This window comes from Diuraphis noxia, unplaced genomic scaffold, assembly GCF_037042655.1.
Source record: "Diuraphis noxia isolate RWA-SAM2 unplaced genomic scaffold, SU_Dnox_SAM2 contig0002, whole genome shotgun sequence".
NCBI classification, from domain to species: Eukaryota; Metazoa; Arthropoda; class Insecta; order Hemiptera; family Aphididae; genus Diuraphis; species Diuraphis noxia.
The window spans coordinates 77,718,483-77,741,945 of NW_028301712.1; the positions used below are offsets into that span (position 1 = coordinate 77,718,483).

A 23,463-nucleotide genomic window follows, 5' to 3' on the forward strand; every position below is an offset into this window, starting at 1 on the left:
TATTCTTATCTTAAAATCAATTTTTTTGCGTTTTTCTCACTAAAGTGTTATACACGATAAAAATTGTATTACATTATCGCTGCTAGTTTTTATTTCTTGTTAATAAAAATAATTTTCCTTTCAGTTTACAAACCATTCTCCTAAATTATTCCATATTTATTTAACAACTGACTATGTTATTGATGTGGCTCTACTTGTAAATTATTTATACTAACGAAAACATTTAAAACAAATGTAGCTTTTTTAAAATTCAACTAATAAATTCCCTATATCAAACCATTCAAAAAGCATTGCCTTAAGTCCTATTATTCGTAGTTTGTACTTAAAATCCTGAGGAATATTCCATTTATCTACGGTAGATTGAAACTTTATAATTATAAGAATATTCCTCCGCAATTCATATTGCATACGTGTATGATATTGATTGCATAATATGTTTAAAATTTTAAATAACATAAACACGTTTCATTTCTAATCTAAAATATGTAGGTATGTCGTATGCCATATGCGCATATGCAATAGGTTAATAATAAAATTTAATATCTCTGATGACCATGTAAGAGGTTGTTAGGCGATATTTGTAATTTTAATATATTCAAATTATAAATGATTTTCAATGATACATTTGGATCTAAATTAGTCATGTAGGTTATTATCAGTTAATAATAATCCAAATCATCATAATAACAATAACTATTAATATTAACATAATAAAAATGTTTCTTAAATTTATAAAATATGTTTGTATTTTAGTGATTTTAATTACTGAATTCCTAAAACAAAATTTAAATAGTTCTAACCCTATTATAAGTATAATTATTTAATGCCTACATTAAGTTTATTTCTGTTATAAAATATTGTTATCGTTATATTTTACAAGGAAGGCATGCTAAAGATGAATAGAAATGCTACATATCATAATATGTATTATAAAATAAATATCTCTTGAACAAATTTTATAATTTAATCATTTATTTAGATTTTATAACTTATACACAATGTATACCACAATGAATAAATTAATAGTTAATTCTCACACTAATTATAAAGTTAAATTTTTAGATTTCATCTGACGAAAATTGTAGGCTGTAATAATATTAAATAGAAAACTGTATTTTAATTTGATTTTAGGAATGTATAATCAATAACTAATATTTTTAATTTTAATTATTTTTAAATTTTAACCCAATCTTCATCAATCATTGGCTTAAATTAGTCGATAGCGGTATTGTTATTTACGTTATCAATTGTTGAAAAATAATAAATTGTTTCAATAAAATCTACCAAAAGACTTCAATTACAAATAATAATCGTAATACGTAGTATTGAGTTCATTCGCTACTCGTTGAGAACTGACAACGTTTACTATTATTATTAATAAGTGGACATTAAACTTGGAACAAATCTGTGTATGGCTTTTGCACCACGTCTACTTATTCGTGGTCAATTCAGCGGAAATTCGAAACGGTCTCGCTTGATTTTGAGTTTTTAACAACAAAAAACCGTTCATTATTAAGTGTGAAAATTGAATAATCATCGCCGTCCATCAACACCAGATGAGGATCAATATTGCGATTATGACGATTACGATTAACTTAATACAAATGGGCTTAGCTAGAATAATAATGCCTATAATAGAGTAAACCTATATATCCGAGTATAATTATTTTGTCCATTGGCGTCGGTGTAACTGTTTATCTTATTCGGTTATGTTGGTTTCCATCATTATTATATCCTGAAGTTCCGCAATAAACACGCGGCAACGGTCCGTGTTGTGATTAATAATATGCAATTGCTTAGGTTTTTTTTTTTTTACTAGTAATGCATTTTAGATACTACAAAAGTAACCATTGATTAATCATATAATATATAGATAGGTTCAATATCACATGTCACATGCGTCAAAATGTAAAATATATCCATATCTCCACATTAGGTAGGATATCCTGTCGAAACATAACTTCCGAAATTTGAATAATGTTTATCTAAATGTCGATCCCGTTTTTTGCCCCACTAACTTATTTTTGTTATTGTTTATATTTTACAATAAAAATTAATTTCAAAAAAATACATCTTATTACAATAATAATATGAAATATATTATTTTACTTAATTAACAGTTAATTCCGTTTATTGAGATAATTTTATGTTTATAAAAATAACCATTTATTGATTTAAAATTATAAAAACCAAATCATAGGCTGTGAAAAAGAAAACGGCATGTTAAATTATCATTTTATGAGAATCTGAGATCATCGTTACGATAATAGTAATAACAGGACAAAATTACATAACTATTTAATTTTAGGCATTTGAGAAATTAAATACGTGATTCTCAAATTAACCAAATATTGATGGTTTCTGTTCCTAATAGATTTAAATTTTTTCTTTGACTGTAGTTTGCATCATATGAGAGACATCGTTATATGCGAATACACGATGATATTATCTAAATCAATATAGTATTGAGTCTTTGATGAACCGTGGTGATAATAATACTGTATCAAATGCATCGTATTCTTTGTTATTCACATTGTTTCATAACCTTAATCTTTGGTCAGGCAATACAATAATTGCCGAGTCGTTGTATTACTTGTATACATAACGGTGCATACACGAATAAGACCAGAATTTTAGATTTACAAAAATTATTATAATAATATTATAACGCAATTTCGTGACGTACAATGTACAAAGCAAGTCATCTAGCGCGTACATCCTTCGATACCAAACTCTGGCGTAAAATGTAATAGATAATAGATATATTATTACTTGTACCGTATAAATAGCTGTTAATTCCTCCGATAACGATAGGCAGGTACATATATTAATATAACGACGGAAAATGTTTAAAAAGAAAATTATTTGAATGCACGCAATTATAATAATATTATAAACAGTATTAAATACATATTATACCTACCGATTAATGGCGTTTGGCACGCGCTGCTCCGTCTGACGAACTCCCCGATGTGTTTTGTGTACTATAATATACACTACATTGTATAATATAGGTATATTATCGTGAACCAGAGCTCGTTAAAAAAATGAATAGGTAATATATATAATAATATATATATATATATATAGCTATGCACGATGCAACGTTACATAATAATATTATCACTATAAAATAAATGCACCGTACCGGCCTACCACACGGACACGATGTACTGAAAAAACTCAAGCTAATTATACGATGCGCAGTTCGGTCATTATTACCACGCCGTATGCATGCATTTTCAATCCAAGTTTGAAATTCACACGAAACTCCTTCACCCTTAAAGTTATAACAAGAGACACAAAAACCCGTCTTTCCGTCTCTTTCCTATCATAATAATAATTAACATTTTTGAAATTTACCTTCCCCCATTTGGTTCAAGCTAAATATCAAACGCAAATATCTGTAGTTTTCAGTCCTTCAAACTAATATGTTTTCATGTGTTTTCTTGTAGCATGTCCATTGTTATCTCATCAACTCCAATAAACTCACATACCTTAAAATTTCAAACACATTATTCCTCTATATCCTCACATTTTTACAAAAACAATCACAATAACACGTAATATACTAATATTTAATCTAACCAACTCAACCCGGTCATTCTTTTACTACCCTCTTGTCCAATCATATAACTAGATTTAACCTTAATGGTCTAGACTTCTAGAAACCATCTTAATAATAACCCCATCGAAACTAGACAGAAAATAAATTGAGTAAGAACCTAAAGTTATGCCAACGGACATACATGTCACCCCGTAATTGATTCGGGAAAAGAGTGAAACGGCAAACGTCAGTACCACCACCAGTCATCAATTTAAACTAGTTGAGTCTCTTTTTTATGGTTTGTTTTGAAGCTCTATTATTATTATTAATAATATTTTTTTTTTGTATGGCGTTATATGTCTGGGATTAGGCACGAAGGCCTAGTTCGGACGCTTATTTGGCAGAATTTCTAGTGGGCACCCGTAGGTTTCTGCCATGCCGGGGGGGGGGGAGGGGGGGAGCGTCCTCTCTTTCCAGACACCGTGAACTGCCCGGAAAGTGATGCCGCCAGTGACCGGGATTCGAACCGGCGACGGTGCGCGTCGCAACTGACGCCTTATTAATCCGCCCGGCCACTACACTAATACACTCCCGTTTCATTAATAATATTATAATGCTGTAACATTGGAAAATTCCGAATTTACTCGCATATATCTTTATTGCCGTTTGATTTTTATAGAGATTTATCGCGAGCATAATAATAAGTATATTATAAATTCCTTAACAGTCATCTCCACTTTAACAACCAATGAATATAGTGGTTAGTGATGATATTTTATAGCACTGCTCTTGGACGAACTTTATCCTACATAATATATAGGATATCTTACAAATTTCATGTGAAAAAAATGTCTAAGATTACGTAAGTATTAAAACCAATGGGAGATCCGAAACATTTTTGTGACACAACATATGTAATACTCTGGAAATGTACAGTATGTATTCTATTATAAAAATAATAGAAAGTAATTCACAGCATCTTCGGCCGCTGTACACTCGTACATTGCGAAAGTGCCTCATCGTATTTTTTTTATAATCATTATAAAATCAACAATTCTACTTGTTTGGTTCTAACTTCTTTCACAAATGTAAAAGAAACTTCACTATCCTAGAAAATGTATCATTTTTCTTTTCATACTAGTGTAACCATTGAATTATGGCTTTGAAAATGTATTATATTACAATTATAATTTTAAAAACGATTTATAAAGCCAAACTATAAAAAAAGTCTCGGGGATGCAACTTAATTTACCAATAATCTAGATATAGTGAAAGCCAAGTATTTTTTTTCTGTTTACAGTATCGATTTTTTCTAAATCTACTGATAAGTACTTAGTCCTTTTAAGTTATAACAATGTTTATTACAAATTTATCATATTTATGTTATTCTTGTTCCAATCAACTATAATAAGTTGCACATATTGTTACGCCTTTTACTAATAAAGCTGCTTTCAAATGTACTCTGATATTGATAATTACTTTATACGTGTCTATGTATATTATTTGCATATATTTATCATTTGTTCATTAAAAACAATTTTCTATATTCAGATATTTTTGTTCTTTCAGTAATGTTATTATCTATAACATCTTAAATCACTGAATTGTAATAAATAAACTAAATTCTAAAACTTTGGTTTTCCAATATTTTCAACGTAGCTAAGCTCAACACTTGTCGTCATTCCAAACTTACATCGTAAACTTTTAGTAGGTACTTATATTTAGTTTTCACAATCCCATTGACTTTCAAGTTTTTTGTTTCTCTCGTCTAGCTTTGTTCCAAATTTAATTCGTATACTTTTTTCTTTGGCTCTTATAAGTTCTAACTTCTGACAAATGTTCTACCAGCAGACAATAAAGTACACGTAACGACAAAAACTCTTGACTGAACAACTTAATAATACCCATTTAAACAAAATGTTATAATATATTAATTTATAATATTTCCAAAATGCAGGATAGTTTGATTGATAAAAAAATGTAAGTGAATACATTATAATTTAAGAAATTTAGTATTTATTTAATTTAATAACTTCTAAATCCTAAATATTATAATACCGTTGTTGTATTAAAAATTATTCAGTCCTAGGTTAAACGATTTTTAATTCATTTCTCAAACTGAATTATTGTTTTGTATTATATGAATGTATAAGCTTGATTGAATTCAGTATATCATTGCTTAACTCTAGAAAATAATAATATTATTTAATATTATTTTTTTATTTTTAGTACTTTTAATTTTTTTTATTTTTAGTCATTTTAATTTTTAATGTTTTTACATAAAGCAAAACAAAATATATATTAAATCAGATATCATTAGGCTAATGAAATATATAGGTATATATAGGAATGAAAAATTGTTTATATTTTAAATGAGCGTAAATAATTATAAAATTCTAGACTACATAGATTGTTTTTATTTGACATACATTTTTATTATTGTCGAATATCAAACAAAAACTGGTTAATGTTTTATAATATAATAATAATAAAATTTAAATCGTAAAATATCTGATTTATATAAACATAACGTGAAAAACTAAAAACTAAGTATAATGTACATTCTTAATAATTTAAAAAAAAAAGCAAAAACAAAAACAATGTTCAATTTACAAATAATAATAATAAACATTTAAATAAATTTTAATCTTACAATGAAATTGGCACCAAGTGTTAAAAATAAACAAAATGTCTTAGTCTGACAATAAAATAATGCTTCTATATATATGTTTTATAATAATAATAATAATATAAATATGATAAAAACGATTTTTAGACTTCGCAGTACAATACTGCGGGGAAGAGGACCATACTATATAAGATATTATTATGTATACATAACAAACCTTTGCGTCTTTGGTCAATTTCCTATCGAAAATATAATAAATTAGTGTGGCTATGAAAATGTGTATATACAACAATTTGACCTACTGCGAATTGATTTGGCGTACAGGCAGTAGGTGCCTACATATTACTTTAATAAAAAAATTAAAAAAGGAAACTGAACTAATCAAGTGATTTAAATAATTGTATATACAAAAACAGATTTTGGTTTGAATAAATTATCATCGAGATACCTACCTAAATATACATAAATATGTGACTCAGACATGTGCATATGGATATATATTATACAGTATACACAATATTTATAATATTAAATATGTTGACCTAGCGTCATCGTGTGTTGTATACGCATATGATATAATAAAATATAAAATATCACCAAACTTTGTATATCAATTCGTCTACACGAAAAATAATTAATGGGTTTTAAAAAAACAAAATAAAAAATAACGATTTCCATACGGACAAATCTCGTTTTATACAACGCTAACAGATTCCTGGAAAACTGAACGGAAATTATGGGGCGCTGAGAACACGTCCCGAAGCGATAGTATCGAGCAAAACTCGTTGACATGCGACACAGTTTACAAGAAATCCGTTATGAACACTCGTTTCAGGTCGGGCACACTACCGCCGTGGTGTCCCCGGCCACCACCGCCAAGCCGTCTGCCAGCAATGCCGCCGAAGCCGCCGCGATGTCTGCCACCGTGATGGTGGTGCACCTGTTGTTGATGGTGAAGCTGCTGCTGCTTATGGTGATGCTGTTGCAACAGCTGAGCGGCATTCGGATATCCCGTGGCGTTGGCAGCGGCATCCGCAGCCGCCTGTGCAGCGACCAGTGAGTCGACCGACAGGACAGGCGTAAGACGGGCCTTAGGCCTTCGCGGCGTCGGCGGAGTTGGTGGCAGAGCTGGTGCTGCGGCGCGCACTTGGATTCTGTGGTGATATTGTGAAGACTGCGGGTGCTGGTGATGCCGATGGTGCAGGTGGTGCTGTGGCTGAGGCTGGTGGTGCCTGGCTCGTCTAGTGGGCGCTCGCTGGTACGGAACTCGACCGCCGACGGGTGACCGGTCGGCCACGGGCGGTGTGACGTTTTCACCGCTGCCTCCGCCGCCGCCGCCGCCGCCTGATCGGTCGACGGACGCCGCGAAATACTCGAAATCATCGTTGGCCGCCGTCGTGGCCGAGCACACGCTCCGGGCGGACAACGTGGCGTACCCGCCCTCGTCGTCGCAATCGTCGCAATCGTCCCGTCTGTCACACCCGTCATCCGAAGAATCGTCCTCATCGTCGGCCGTCGTTTCTTCGGTCGCTATTTCCTCGGGCCTGTCCGCCCGACGTCCTTCGCCGTCCACGGCTGCGTTCCGGCCACTGTCACTGCCGCAACAACTTGCGCCGTCGTCGTCATCGTCGTCATCTTGGGCGTACAACTTTTCGCGGAGCTGTTGCAAGTTTTGTGGCAATCGGTTGTCCGTCGCTCGAACGCCACCGACTACGGCCGCGATACCTGACACAATCGTCTGGTCGTCCAGGCTGTCGGCTGGCGTCGAGTCGTCCATCACGGTTTTGCAGTCGTCCGCGGTCGTCGGTGACATGGCCGCTGACGCGGTCACCATGTTGGCGAACCGCAGTGACCGGTGATGGAGCTGCTGCTGTTGTAGTTGTTGTTGTTGCTGATGGTGATGTTCGTCTTCACAACAGTGGCCGACCGCTGGATCGGTTGCCGAGTGTATAAAGTGCGGAGGTGGTGGTGAAGACAGCAGGCCACTCATCGTCCTAACGCCTGAAAAACCACAAGACAGCAATGTTAATATTGCATATAGATCGCACAAAACTGACATTATGATTTATAATTCAACTGTTATTTTCTTTGAATTATCCAAGAAAAATACCTATTTTCTAAAAATATTCAAACTTACTAATTTAAAATTTTTTAGAGTTACATTGTTTTTTGAAATTATTTAATTAATATATTATGTATCTATTATTTTGTCCTTTGACACTACTCCAGCTAATCAACTTTGTTTCCGTCAAAAATCCAATTTATTCAAACCAATTTCCATTTTGTCTGTATTCTGTATCAATATACTCACACAATACTCACGTTATAGACATGACCTATCCGAATCTCTTTCATTTGTTTTTAAAATTGTTTTGTGTGTATACATATATATATTATTTGTTTCACTACTTATGTATATGTTCTTAATCTTAAGCGATTCTAATTAAAAAGCTATTAAATAACTATCAGATTAATGGATATGAATATAAAGGAAGAACAATAATTTCTCCGTTGTCTAGGCTGAATTATGTATTCGCTTTTATATCACTACCTACGTAATGTTTACGATAGGTAGTATTGTAATTGTGTATCGTAGGTTAGGTTGTAGGTACTTAACAATAACACGGAAAACGTTCAATTTCGTGGTAGGTACTGCGGTATACTGTAGTTGATGTCGACCATACGTTTATAACGAGAAGAAAGGAACAAATAACGAAACCCCAAACGGCATTAGACCATGCAGGGAAAATCGTAAAAAATAAAAATGTTTAATAATAATATTATTTAATATTTACTACCTACAAAGTTTGTCACAGACATTGGCATTTTTATGCTCTGAGCAGGTGATAAAAATGTGTTTTTTAGCGTTTGTTGTCAAATATGTGCACACGTTACACATTTTATACATAATATTAGTGCATTCATAAGAAAATATATATATCATATAAGATATAAAATATGTATTTTACAGAATATGGATGCTTTTATTGTTGAGCGGTGAATCGTTTGGTTCACATCGGCGCAGTGCAGTGACGTATTATTATTTGTAATTACAATAATAATTAATATTTAGTATACGGAGGTATTATATTTGAAAAATAATCCTCAGTGTAGTAGTCCGCGAATAAAGAACAGCCAAGGTTTAACCTTAAGTCAGTTATTGTGCCTGACGACGTTTCTCGACCTTTCTCCCGTGTGATTTTTCTCCAAACTAATCAGAAAATTTAAAAACGACCTATTTCAAGTAAGGTAGATAGGTATAGATAAAATGAATAATTGAATTTTTAATTGACTTCTGCGAATTCCAGGTCGGAAAAATTTTTACTGAGTAAAATATTAGAGTAAGGTTCACATCATTGTTAGCCGATATAGATTTTCTCGGAAATCCGAATAAACAATTTAAAGCTAAGACTCCATTTTTTTAAACAATATAAACATCAAAATATAATATTTCGTTACGCGTGCGCTTTCTCGTTTTTTACTGTGCATTGTATATACTCATCTAAAAAAATATAATTTATTTTTTACAAAGTGTGTCATTGGATATTATACATGAAACCATTTATTACCAGCACACGATTTTTAGCCCTGTGACCCGTATTATACAATTTTATAATTTTATAATTTCTACATAATAGGTAATAAGTTATAACTAATAATACTAACAGGTATACGCCAACCTCTAATAATCGGCAATAAAATAAATACTCGAACGCGTATTATCATTATTATTATATTGTTCGATTACGGTGCACGGTCAAACGTCAACGCCGCCGTGATCATAATAATAATAATGTACTTTTATATTATATATATATGAAGAAAAAAACGCGGCTATGCAATATAAGTATGTATATAATAATTATATTTTCTGGACGTCGTGTTACACGCTTGGCGCCAACCGGGAATTGCATTGGACACGAACAAAATTTAATAAATATTCCAATGGCCCTCAATGTGCCTAAATCACGTCGCTATTCATTCGTTCTTCGGATATTTTTTCCCCATATTTTATGTTATATTGTACAATCACTAGAAGCCTATTGTTTGTATATTACTGTAATACGATATAATAATACATTATAACTAGGTATGTATATATATATATATATACATATATTTATAATTATATATATATATATATATATCAGAGTATTTGGTACGTATTCACCACGAAGGACGTGCTAATTACGCGCACTATATATTTTGTAGTTACCTATCAAAAATATAAAATAATATTATATTTAATAAAAAAAAAATATAGGTCTGTTGTTACATATATACTATAATATATATTTTTATAGTTTAGTGTATTTTATGTAGGTGTGTATATATATATACATACTATCTGTTATGTATCACGGTATAAAGACGAGATGATTTTTATTGTCTACAATCAAAGTTCAGCCGACAAGTCTTCCGTGACCACTAGTAGGTAATGATAAAATAACTGTATTCATGTTATTACTTGTGCGTTTTATATGATATCGTACTACTTAAGTAGTGCAACTTTCGACTAATATTACATTCAGCGAGTCATTCGAGAAAATAATTATATAATCGATGACATTTAAAAACGAATTTCACGCCAATTTACTCCGAGTGGTCTTACGTACGCGGAGACCTGATACCTATAATACATGTATAGTACATAAGTGTGGTAATTACCTACACTCGGTGCCGCGTTAGTGAAAAATTAAGCACCTACAACATGTTACGAACTCATATCGTCGTTGTTTTTGTATTAGGTACTATATGGAGGAAAAAACATCATAATGCAAATATTATATTCTTCTACGTGTGTGTGCGGGTCGATCTTGTTGATTTTTGACACGGTGGCGGTGTATATTTGCTTTGTATTTCGATAGTGATTATAGGATGAGCTAATAAAGAAACAAACCGATGAAATTCCAAAACAAAAAACAGAAGAATTATTATTATCGATTGTACACGACACTCGGGTAGTCGGATAAGTTGGTTAGTTATTAATAAGTGACTCATGTCGTAAAATCACTACCTAGATAATCATAATATTATACAATGAATTGTTAATAAAATATTATTATTATTGTACACCAACAACGGGAAAACTGCAGTTCGCGTGTATGTAGTAACGCCGTGTCGACGCATCTCACACAATGCCATTAATTGCCAATCATAACGATTGTGTGAATGTTTAACTTTGATTGGAGTTAAAATATTTAAACTTTAAACTTTATCCAACGTATAATGTATAACGACTGAATACCGAAGAGACGTTAATGGTATACGAATCGAAGACCCGAACACGCGAACCGTAACAAATAGCAAACACGGTGTTTTATTAATCAGCATACATATTTACGTACGAACATAATGATATAAACAAGTACGCGATATAGGTACAAAATAATAATATTATCATAACGCAATATATATACACGCGGAATTCGAAACGCGTCGCATCGCCGAGGACCTGAACAGAATAACGCACAACGGTATATCATTATAGGTACGCAAACATATTATAATATAATATTTATATGTGCACTCGTAAGTCGCATTATATTATATTTTTATAACGAGTGGGCCTACACAGACATACCCGTACGACTGTTGTACAACGCACGCTGTGATTCGCGTGTAGAATTTTCGGTTTTACGCGACCGTGCGGCACATTTTTTGTTTTTTGTTTCGACGACACGACCGCATTAAAACATTATTTTGTTGGATATATTATCGCGGTGAGGTTGGTATATAGGTATTATATGATATGAGTACCATCTATTTATAATACTTGTGGCGACGTTCGTGTATACTATATTATGTGTATCATCGTGTCTCGCGTTGTTAATATTTACCACAACGACGGCGGCGATGATGATCATCATCGTGATGACGATGACGAAATTAATGATAACACGTGAAAGAAAATATTTACAGTTACCTACAACAACATACGACTATGTGACGAATATCAAATATTTGCATAGTGTAATACACGTTCGTATATAGGGCCCAAAGACGTGAAAACCGCATGCAGGTCGAGGAAATTATTTAAATAGCTACACTATAGTATTTCAAGTAAATTTTTGATTTTTTCGATGAAATATTGATATGTATAATCTGAACATAAATTCAGAGTTGATGAAAAACAAGATGTGTGAAAAAAACTGTTTTAATCGTTTACAACATGTACTTTTATTTAAAATAATATGCATTCCTTGATTGTTTTATCACACTGTTTTAAAATATTATGTTAAAACCCGACATAATTGAGTTTGAAACGAAACGATTGATATGAGCTAATTTTATAGGTAGATACCTCATTATGAAACTGATATGAACTTACCTATAGTTAATTCAACTATCTATACTCAGTGGTCGAAGTGGGGGGGATACGGAGGGATGGCATCCCTCTACTTTTTTGTACTTACATTTTTCATCCCTCTACTTATTTTGTCTAGAATAACGCATTCCTCCTAAGACTTGTGTTTTAAAATGAAATAATTATTATGATTTTTATAAAACTTTTTATTTTTCGTATAGGCCGTTTCGCAATCATATTATCTATACCAGTTTTTAGAGCCACGGATTAAGAATAACCATATACCTTAGTCGTGTTTAGAGCTAATAACATAATATTTTAATATCACAAAACAATAACAATATTGATGATAATAAGTAGGGACGTAGCAACTAGCAATATGCTAAAATACCTATCCAAACGTCATTTCTGACAATATTTTGTTGATAAAATGATAACTGATAAGTAGATGTGTATGCGTGAACGTGAGTCGATCAATTTCTAAATTTAGCCCATGGATAGAATATTGGTTATGAGTGTAATGACCACAATTAAACATGTATACTTTTGATAAGGTTTTAAGCTTTATGATTATGGTTAATGCGTGTCAGTACTCACTTTAGTAGTTTATGTCATGCATAAACAAAATGTGAACTATAAAAAAAAAATACTATACAAGGTATGAAGAATGTTACGATGATATCAGGAAATCTGAATTGTAAGGCATCCCTCCACTTATCTTGAGCCATTTCGACCACTGTCTATACTTTAAAGATGTATTGCAATTTTTAAACCTGCTCAAATTATAGTTTTGTATTATTTTATCATTATTTATAAGACTTGTGTTTTTAAACTAACTGTATATATTTATTTCGTTGTTAGCGAAATATGAAATTAAACTTATTAAGTAATTTTACTTATAAGTAACAGTATCAATTGGACTACTAAAAACATTAATTATAGAAGTGTACCTATTGTATTTTGAGAATTTTTAGTATATACTCCACTGAATTCTCAATTTATTGCTAAAGAATAAAATAAATATTAATTAACTATTGCAAAAAATTTAATTAAAACTTAAGGAAGCAAGCAGCTTTTTAAACAACTGTTTCATCTCACTGTATAAATCTTTTGTTTTGAACTATCGTTTACAGAGCCTGGTTTTTGTTGTATTTCTGTTTTTTAAAACAATCTAGATGGTGAAATCTGTCAATGGGACAGTCTGTGTTGGGAAACATTGAGCTTATGTTTGTTTTTATTTTACTCTATTATCCTACACAATAAAACATTGGATAAATGTTTTATTTTTTTTTTAATCATAATAAGTACGTAACGCTTATAGATAACCGTAAAAGTGAACCACAACTTTTGTAAGAATTGACTTGAACATATATTGTGACCAGTTGTTAAATCATTAAATGCACTGATACCTATAGTTATATTATTATAAATTATAATTCGTTAATTATTATTATTACCGTTTGCAACGTTCAGATCGACGATATCGTGGACATAATCGTTCGTACCGACACACGTTCTTTGGAAGAGTGCGTGTCTGTCTGGAGTCAAACAGTTTTGTAACTTTGGCGAGTACGATGTACAAACGAAATTTAGAAACAACCGCTAACCAATAAGTAATAACTCGAGTTAGGCGTATATGCCACTATATGGTAATGTGGTCATCGCCACATCTGACAGGGCAGCGGTGGTCGCAGCGCATTATGTAGCATTCGGGAGAAACCGGTCAGGTCTTGTTTCTCGCGGAAAAAAAGAAAATCGGAAGTTTAAAATTATTTACTTAGGTAACACATGATATTATTATTGTGTTGTAAACTGCAAAAATACAATGTTATTTATATTATATTATTATTTGTTATTGCGAGCTAGTGAGGACTGAGGAGCATTACACAGACGACGAGTGAAAATAGAGTTTCGAAAATATTTTATTCGTTTTTTTTGCGAGAAGTTCAATCGACGCTGACGCCAATGACAACGAGCGCGTAGTATTAGCATTAAATATTTTATACCATTTTTCTCGACATTTCCGTGTCGCTGTCGTATTGTCACGACGACATGCAATTTATAAAATCTGTTGGATTTTTATTATTTATTTTTTTTTTTTTGTAAAAATTTCATTACACGCACACATGTCAGCCGGTGTGTATTGTGTTTTTAGTATTATATTGTATATAATATTATATACGAACGGGATTGAGCGGTCGTCCTAGGTAATATAATAATAATAATAATAACAACACGACGCGTATATTATTACGAGGCGAATTCCGGGATATGTATAAAATATAACGCATACCTGCCTACACGCTAGCTTATCCGTGTGTGAATATAATATTATTCGAGAAAGTCACATCTGATGCGCAGTTCGACAGACCCGACACGCATACAATATTAATATTATCACCATGTACTCCTATATTATTTATATCATAATTATTATAATTATTTTTTGTCGTTGTTTTTATATTACATGCTAAAGATAATATGGATACGACTGATACGAGATTTTACGATCAGAATCAGATATTCGCATCATGTGAACTGTGGACTGGTCTGTCTGGCGGCACTAAAACAATTTAATGTTATGGGTTCAAAACAAAATACAATAATATAATAATAAATATTGTATATACATCATTCAGACAAATATCCCAATCCCGTAAAGTGCGCGTACATCGATACATTTCACGACGAAAACAAAAATGGACGGTCGTTACGGAGTTGAGCCAATTCACGTGACCCATTTCGACGTAAAAAATTATTATTATTTACTGCGGGAAAAAAACTGCATCTGTTCAGTGTGTATAAATTAAAAGCCGTCACCATATAATTATTATATTGTGTCGGGACAACCGAGCGACCTACACAGATCTTGAATTGCTTGGATACTTTATGTATAATATAATAATTTACGCGTATTATATTATTATGGTATCTATTATAATAGTCAAGAGTATACCTGTAGTTAATATAATATAATATAATATGCTACGGTTTATACAAATCACAAGAATCAGACGTGCACAAATTGATTGAAACACTGTATGAAATATATATGTATACTAATATACGTAGGGCTTTTAAATATTATCTATTAACATAATACTCATAACTCATAAGCATTGCGAAATATGGATGCACAAATGAGCCGTAGTTTTCTGATATCTATCATCTATATTATATCCATCTTAAATTAGCATGTACATTTTAATACAAATCAATATATTATCATAATATTTAATACGAAAATGCATTTATTATGTTGCAATCATAGTTTGCAGATATTAAAGTTTTGATTGGTACATTACAGAATTTTTTCCCTATATTTATTATTATAATTCCAAATAAGTTATATTAAGTTATATACAATTTTCTATATTTTATCATTTTACTTAATTTAAAATATCTGATATTAATAATTAGAAAAAAATAAAACTTATTTTTATTTTTAACGCTGATTAACTGCAGCACGTTTTCAGGTTTTTTGTCGTTTTATTTAAGATGCTTAAATTTTATTTAGATATTTTTAAATTAATTTCTATGTCTATCAGCCATCTGTTTAGAGTGATGTTGTTTGTGTGTATGTGAAAGAGAGAGAGTGAGTGAGTAGTACGAACCTCGTCTGTAGTTGTGCAAAACCGGAACTCTGCCGTCCAGGCTAGCGAACAAAGATCCGTTGGTGATGGGAAATCTGACCGCTTCACCGTTGCCGCTGGAAGGCGGTGCAGGCCTTCGGGCATCTTGCAACGAACCATTGTACGGGCGAAACTTGCCGTGTAAGCCTGCAAACGCACACACATGTGTTAAACGAAATTTAATAAAATATCAATATATTTCTTGTATATACAGCATGTTTAATTTGATAACAATAATAAATAAGTATTTAGCGAAATATAATATTATGTATAATTAGGGTTACGAGTATGAAATAGTGCACATGAAATTTTCACTTTGAAATATTGAAAACTTGAAACTTTTAGCCTTCTTGAAATATTTCAATGAAATTTTGAAAAATTTAATATTTTAGTTTTTTTGTTTTCTGGTATGTTTGTTAAAAAACATTACTAGATATAGTCACACTAATTTCATAGCTAATAAGTGATTATTGGTTGACGATTTTGTTTTTCTGAGGTTTACAAATTATCATTATAATATATAATCTATATAATATATATAAATAGATTTCTGTCTATCTGTCTGTTTGTTCTTTATGCATTTCTAAACGGCTGGACCATTATTATTGCGACAAAATTTGGTACAGAGATATAAGTAGAATATAGGCTAATAGTTAAGAAGTGATAGGCCCGACCCCGAGAAGTGCTCAAACAGACATTTTGAGATTTACGATGGAAATTGTTTTTATTTCTAAATGGTTGCTATTAGTGATTTTTGCTATTAGTTCGAAAGATATAATTATCCCTGAATTTGTTATAATTCGTTCTTATGGCACATATTATGTCTATGACATTAAAAGTTTTTATTGATATTTTGTGTTTTTATTTTTTTTTTTGTTATAACAACGCCCATTTCTATGCAGTTATGTCTCCCAAAAAAATAACTTTAACGGGCTGAGAAGTGCACAAGTTTAGCTTGTACTAATATAATATAATATTTATATATGATTATATTCATAAAATATTAATACACAAATATGAAAAATAAAATCATAATAATACTATTATCCTTCTAAGGATTTAATAAATATAAAATTTGTATTTTAATTGAATTCAAATAGGAATACTATAGGTATAAGACTTTAACTCATAGATTATTATAAGAGGGACTCTGGTTATAACTGTATCTAATTATTAATTATAAAATATTAAATAAACACGAACAAAGAAATTGATAGGTGTATAGGTAATTCATGTGTTTAGAAACTTTTTTAAGTATGTTTATACGAATTTTATGTAATTTGTATAATATACAAGGTATATAAAAAATATTTCAATAAAACTTCTACTTCAGATTTAAATTAAAATTATTTATTCATAAAAATTAAATATTAAAATAAATTTCATGAAGCGTTAGGACCCTATGTGTAATCATATTTTTTGAGTATACGAATTCCATAAAAATAAAAATTTTTGACTTTGAAGCGATACTTTATTAGTATATTTGAATGTATTCGTCATTTTTGAATGACGTATATATTCTACATCGTTTAGTCACAGGGTTGATTGATTAATCAGCTTGTACAAGTGTATACAACACATAATTTTCGATTTATTTTAGAAATCAGTTTACCGTGAACAGTTCTATAGTAGATGCTTAAATGTTTTATAGTAGTACGCCAATGTATATAATGACTAATGGTGTTTACATTACTCTCACCCTGCCACTTTTTATATGTGTAAAGCAACACACCACCACCCGTATTTGGTTGATTCGCTGAATATATATATTATATTATATTATATACGATTACGATTACGATTCTAGTAGTAGGTATACTTATTCTTTTCTATAATTCTAGAAGCAACATATATGATATACTGCAGGAATATTATATATATATATATGATATATGATATATATATCATTCCCATTTCCGATTTTTCGGGACATGACAGAAAGTTACGCTTGGAACAATCTCAGTATATATATAATACACTGTACGTATATAATTGTATATATGTATAGTATACTTTCAACGTTATAACTTAAATACATTCGGTCTTCAAAGTTATGGATCACAGTATTTTTAAAAAAAAAATACAATGGCTTAACAGTCCCGAGTTTTTCACCGAGAGATGAGCTATTAAATAAATGTAAAGCGATAAAATACTCAATGCAGCGTATTATATCGAATCAAATATAATATAATGACGTGTCAATTTATCTTTCGGTGTCAATCGTTACCGTAGAAGGTTCGGTTTTTGTAATTGTTTATAATTTTCTCAGTACATTTTATTCACATTATTGTTATTATACAGAGAAAATTATTTCGAATAAACATGTCATTTTTGTTTAATTCAAACACTATATTTAGTAATTAGAGAAGCTATTTGTTTAAAAATTGATATCAAGAATTCGAGAAACCATGAAATTATTGTTTGTATATGTATATATTAGCACCAGACCATTATAGCTCTGCAATTATAACAATTGAAATAAATTACACTTTTGACGATGTTTAGATTTTTATGAAATTTATACTAAATAAATATATTCACTTCTATAATATTATTATTTATTATGTACTAAGATGACTCTAAAAATGCAGAGCAAAATTAAATTCAATTCTGTATTTGGAGCAGAGAACATGTGAATTATTTAGATGATTAAAATAAATAATAATTTAAAATATGTGTGTATCATTATTAATAATAATATATTTATATATATATATATTATTAATGCGTGTTTCCAATCCTATCACGTTCGTGTCGAAATATATCGGAAAACCGAAAAATGTATAAAATATAATATAATAATACCATAATATATTACAATTTCAACGTGTTTCCATTTTAGAAACGAATCGAAATCAAATAAATATTCGAGTAAACGATTTGTTCAATTTGCATTTAACGCATTTGCATATGTTACACGCTTAGGTGCATCCAGGATGCATGGTTATGGAAATACAGGAGGTTTCCAGAATATTAATATATTATGGTTTTTTTTTATATAAATTATTTGTGTAAGCTGAATTAAGTTAACCGGAAGATTGAGGAGAATCTGTCATCAGCCACCTTACCCGATGGATACGACACAGAATGTGTAATATGAATATCATTCATAGGTGTAGATAATATATTATATAGAGTATATACACATAACATATAATTGAATACAACAAATATGGTGTTTGGATAAGTAATACGTATACGAATACGACAACGACGATGATAAAAAATAAATGAATTTTATTTACCTTGAGGGGGCTTAGCCCGATCCGAAACGCTTCGTCTCCGGTACAAGTTTGACAGCCGAGGAACGAACTGGTCGTCGAACAGGAGCAAAACCACAGGCCAAAGACATGCCTCGGCCAACGCCGCTAGCATTGGTAAATTTTTTATCACAGGAGCGTAATCGGCAGAAAACACAAACTTTGAAGGTATGAAATGTTCGGAAGCCATCAGCACCTGTAACGCATCGAATTTCTCCGTTAGAATGATCGATTGCAGTTAATATAATATATTATGATACCCTAGATAATATATAACGTATATTATATGTATAGATATAAAAAATTATAAGTGGGCTGGGATGGCATACAATATTATAACTCATAATAATTGTATTTCAGTTACAATACATTTGAACATTATATGCGTTTAAATATAGTTATGATATTATTAGGTATAATATTGCGTTGTTATTCATTTTATATAACTTCACTTATACCTAACAATTAGTTTCTATCAAAACCCTACCTCTAAGTTGTAATAGGAATTTTATAAAATTAATTTTAAAACTTTATATCACTTACTCAAATTGATATCAATTATTTTAAAAATGTTTGATAGAATTCATTGTATTGGAAAAATAGTGCCCTCTACAAAGTTCGAAATGTTCGTTTAATATCACGCGCACTAGCTGTGTATTCATGATATACTATCTATTCATAACTTAAAGCTAAAAATAATAGTTACTATTTCATTTAAAATATAGTCCTTAAAAGAAGAATTGTGTAATTTACGAAATGAATTCTTCATGTTATAATTGATGTCAATTACTATGTCAATTCGAGGCCTTTTCAAGACTGTAGTGGGTACAATTTGATACGCCACGCTGTATCCAAGGCCCTTGTGCAATATGTATAGGTACACACCCTGCTTACGCCTAGTTTTTACAGCAATGATTAGTATTCACTGATAAAATTCAACTTATACATATATATATATATATAATGTCTTTGTATTAATTAGACAAATTATTAAAATGTTTTTTTTTTTAATTATATAATACCTACCATAATACCATATTATGGCAGCAGTAATGACATTGTAAAGCCGAGAAACGTAATTTTATGAAAGTACCAGTCTATTGTCGTTAATTAGGTTTTTATTTTTAGTTTAATATAGTAACTTAAATGTTGTGAAAAAGTAATGAATATCTCAAAATTTGGACCAATATAAACAATACCACTATTCATTATTAGCAATCATAATATTTGGCATTTGCATACTTAAATCCTGTTAAATAAAAATAAAAATAAAAATCATTTCTATTTATTTAAAAAATTTTCTATTTAAAAACCTTTTAATGAAAACCCTTAATATGCCCAGAATATCAATAAAAAATCTTATATTTTTGTTATTCTTTTTGACACAATGAAGTAGTAAGTATTAAATAACAACAACAAAAACATAGTTGTAAATAATATTCATGGCTGCGTAATTTAAAAATCAAATAATATTATCATTTATTATACATTGTGGTTTTTGTTTCGCTAAACGTGAAATTCAAATAAACCACAATAATAACATAGTTATGAAATTCCTACAATTTATATTATAATGTAGTATATTTTCTTATACTTCAAAGACGATATTATCGACAATAATTTGATTATAATATATTACAATATATCACGCATCCCGAAGTATTATTAGCAAAAAAGTTTTAAAAAATTGTTCAACAAACAGGTAAAAAAAAAATAACACTATTAATATACATTTCAAAACAAAATAGGCATAATCCATATTGTATAATATAGCGAAAGCTAACAGGGGTTAAGTACTTATCATTTATCAACATAATAATATAATATTGTGCATGATTTATTAATAATATATAATTTAATATATAAGAAATGTAATAGTGCATAAACATGTATTTATGTACTTTTATACTACATCATAGCAATATTACAAACGCCGTTTGCCGTTTGCTACAAGATATTCGGCATTTTAGCCATCCATAAAATGTGTAATATTATATATTATAGTTTTATAAATGATTTTGAAAATAGTTTTCCGACCGTCTTGCTGCAGCGACGACCCGTTGAGATTTGATTTATGATATTTTATTCTCATACTATTACATTAAGCGCCTAAGTACAGAATACTGTATATCATATAAGTATAATATACACAATAATATGAAACGCAACTATTATTATTATTATAAAAAAAATTGTTTTTGATAACATCACGTGCATATCTACCGTTTGATGCTGCTGTTGCAGCAACGCAACTATTATACGCATACTCACGAACATTTATTTTATATTATATATTATAATAGGTATAGGTATGTATACACAGTAAATTGCCTCCTATTAAAATATTAAACGTTTTCTTTCCACGGGCCACGTATGTGTGCCGCGTCTATCTGTCTAAATATGCCGCCGAATTACCATTTATTATTTTTTAAATGTATTAATATCTTTCTCTCTGTCTTACTCTCTCTTTCTCCCCCTATCTGTCTGTTTATATCTCACACTGATATGCATTTTATAATAATAATATATTATAATATATATAAATTTGTTTTAAGCCTCGAAGGCATATATACTACCTTAATATCATGGACTTGATAAACTTATAACTACTATAATAGCGCTTATATGTGTATAATATACATTACACGCGAGCCCCAAGAGGTATTTTTCCATCATGCAACAATCATCTCGCCGTGATTTTTCTCGGATTTTCACTCTTGTTCGGTGATAATAATTAGCGACAATAGTCTTCCGCATGCATACAACTTGTTTATACTGTTGTTATGGCATAGATATATAATAAACATAATACATTGTACACAGTAAGTACCTATACGACCAATAATAATACATATTACCCGGCACATATGCTGTAACACACGCGATAGTGGACTGAAAGCGGTTTATATTTTTTACTACGTTTGTGTATATAATATATATATATATATATATATAAGATACCTGTGTACCTAATAATATGTATAATATGACGTCTGTGTATATACCTGCAACCTGCGTGTACCTATTTATATCGAAACAAGAAACAATATAATAATGATTTAACTACATGTAGAGGAAAAATTTGTTTCGGACGTCAAAAAAATAAAGAAAAAAATAATATACCGCCGTTTTAACGGGACTTGAGCAGAGGTGAGAGGAATAAAATACACTATGATGAGGACGTGTACACATAATACATACAATACCACTCGATGACACGTGAGGAGAGTGAGAGAGTAAAAGAGAGAGAGAGAGAGAGAGAAGACGGAAAAAGCTAACCGAAAAACGCGTGAAATTGGATTTCGCCTCGACGAACACGCACAAGCAACTCGTGCAGCAGCCGTGTGTGTGCACAAAATATCATTATCGACGATTACGTGTGTATATTATATTATAATTATATGTATTTAAAATTAATATAAATATCATAATATAGGTATTGATTTATAGTGCTGGATAAACCCGTATTCCAGGTCGTAATATAGTTTCGTCCCAGAGAATAATTAAAACAGAGGACGAGTAGGAGCTTGTGATGGAGGGGGTTGCAGCAGTGAATTCACGCAGAGATCGTGTCGATGGTTCGTTTGCTGCAGTGTACGATCTACTGAAAGAAAAATATATTCAAACGCAAAGGCGTTGGGAAACTAATAGTAATATTATTGCGGCACGACGGTGGCGGCTGCGATTGCAGGTCAGCGCGTGACCGCGGTCGGAACAATAATAAAAGCTTCGGCTCGCGGGCTGCATCTGTGGCGCGCGCTAAAGACACGATGGCTATGGAACAACACTCCATACAAAGCACACGTATATGATATATGACTGTTACTGTATTATTGTACGTACAATATAATATAATGTGGAAACGTCGCCTCGCACATTAATCACAACGACCGCGGACGCACAAAAGACGGACTCGTGTCAAACGATTTTTATAGGTACCTGACGTCGCGAATGCATAACCACAGTCTCGGGTGTGTGTGTGTGTGTGTATGTGTGCGCGCGCACATGCCTTTAACATCCACGTCGTTAGAATAATATAATACAATAATATTCGTCTAGGCTAGCGGAAAACTCGGCACTTATTTCCT

General features: G+C 31.0%; 1 protein-coding gene across 1 annotated transcript in view; it reads right to left on the reverse strand.

Annotated features, from left to right (window-relative positions):
• Positions 1-5,941: 5,941 nt before the first annotated feature.
• Positions 5,942-23,463, reverse strand: part of LOC107162465 (uncharacterized) — a 62,499-nt gene continuing 44,977 nt past the window's right edge. Inside the window, exons 3-5 of the mRNA XM_089219737.1 lie at positions 19,361-19,571; positions 16,098-16,262; positions 5,942-8,177 (exon numbers count right to left, since the gene is read on the reverse strand). Of these exons, the coding sequence (XP_089075863.1) occupies positions 6,979-8,177; positions 16,098-16,262; positions 19,361-19,571 (1,575 nt within the window). The 3' untranslated portion in view covers positions 5,942-6,978. The remainder of the gene's footprint in view (positions 8,178-16,097; positions 16,263-19,360; positions 19,572-23,463) is intronic.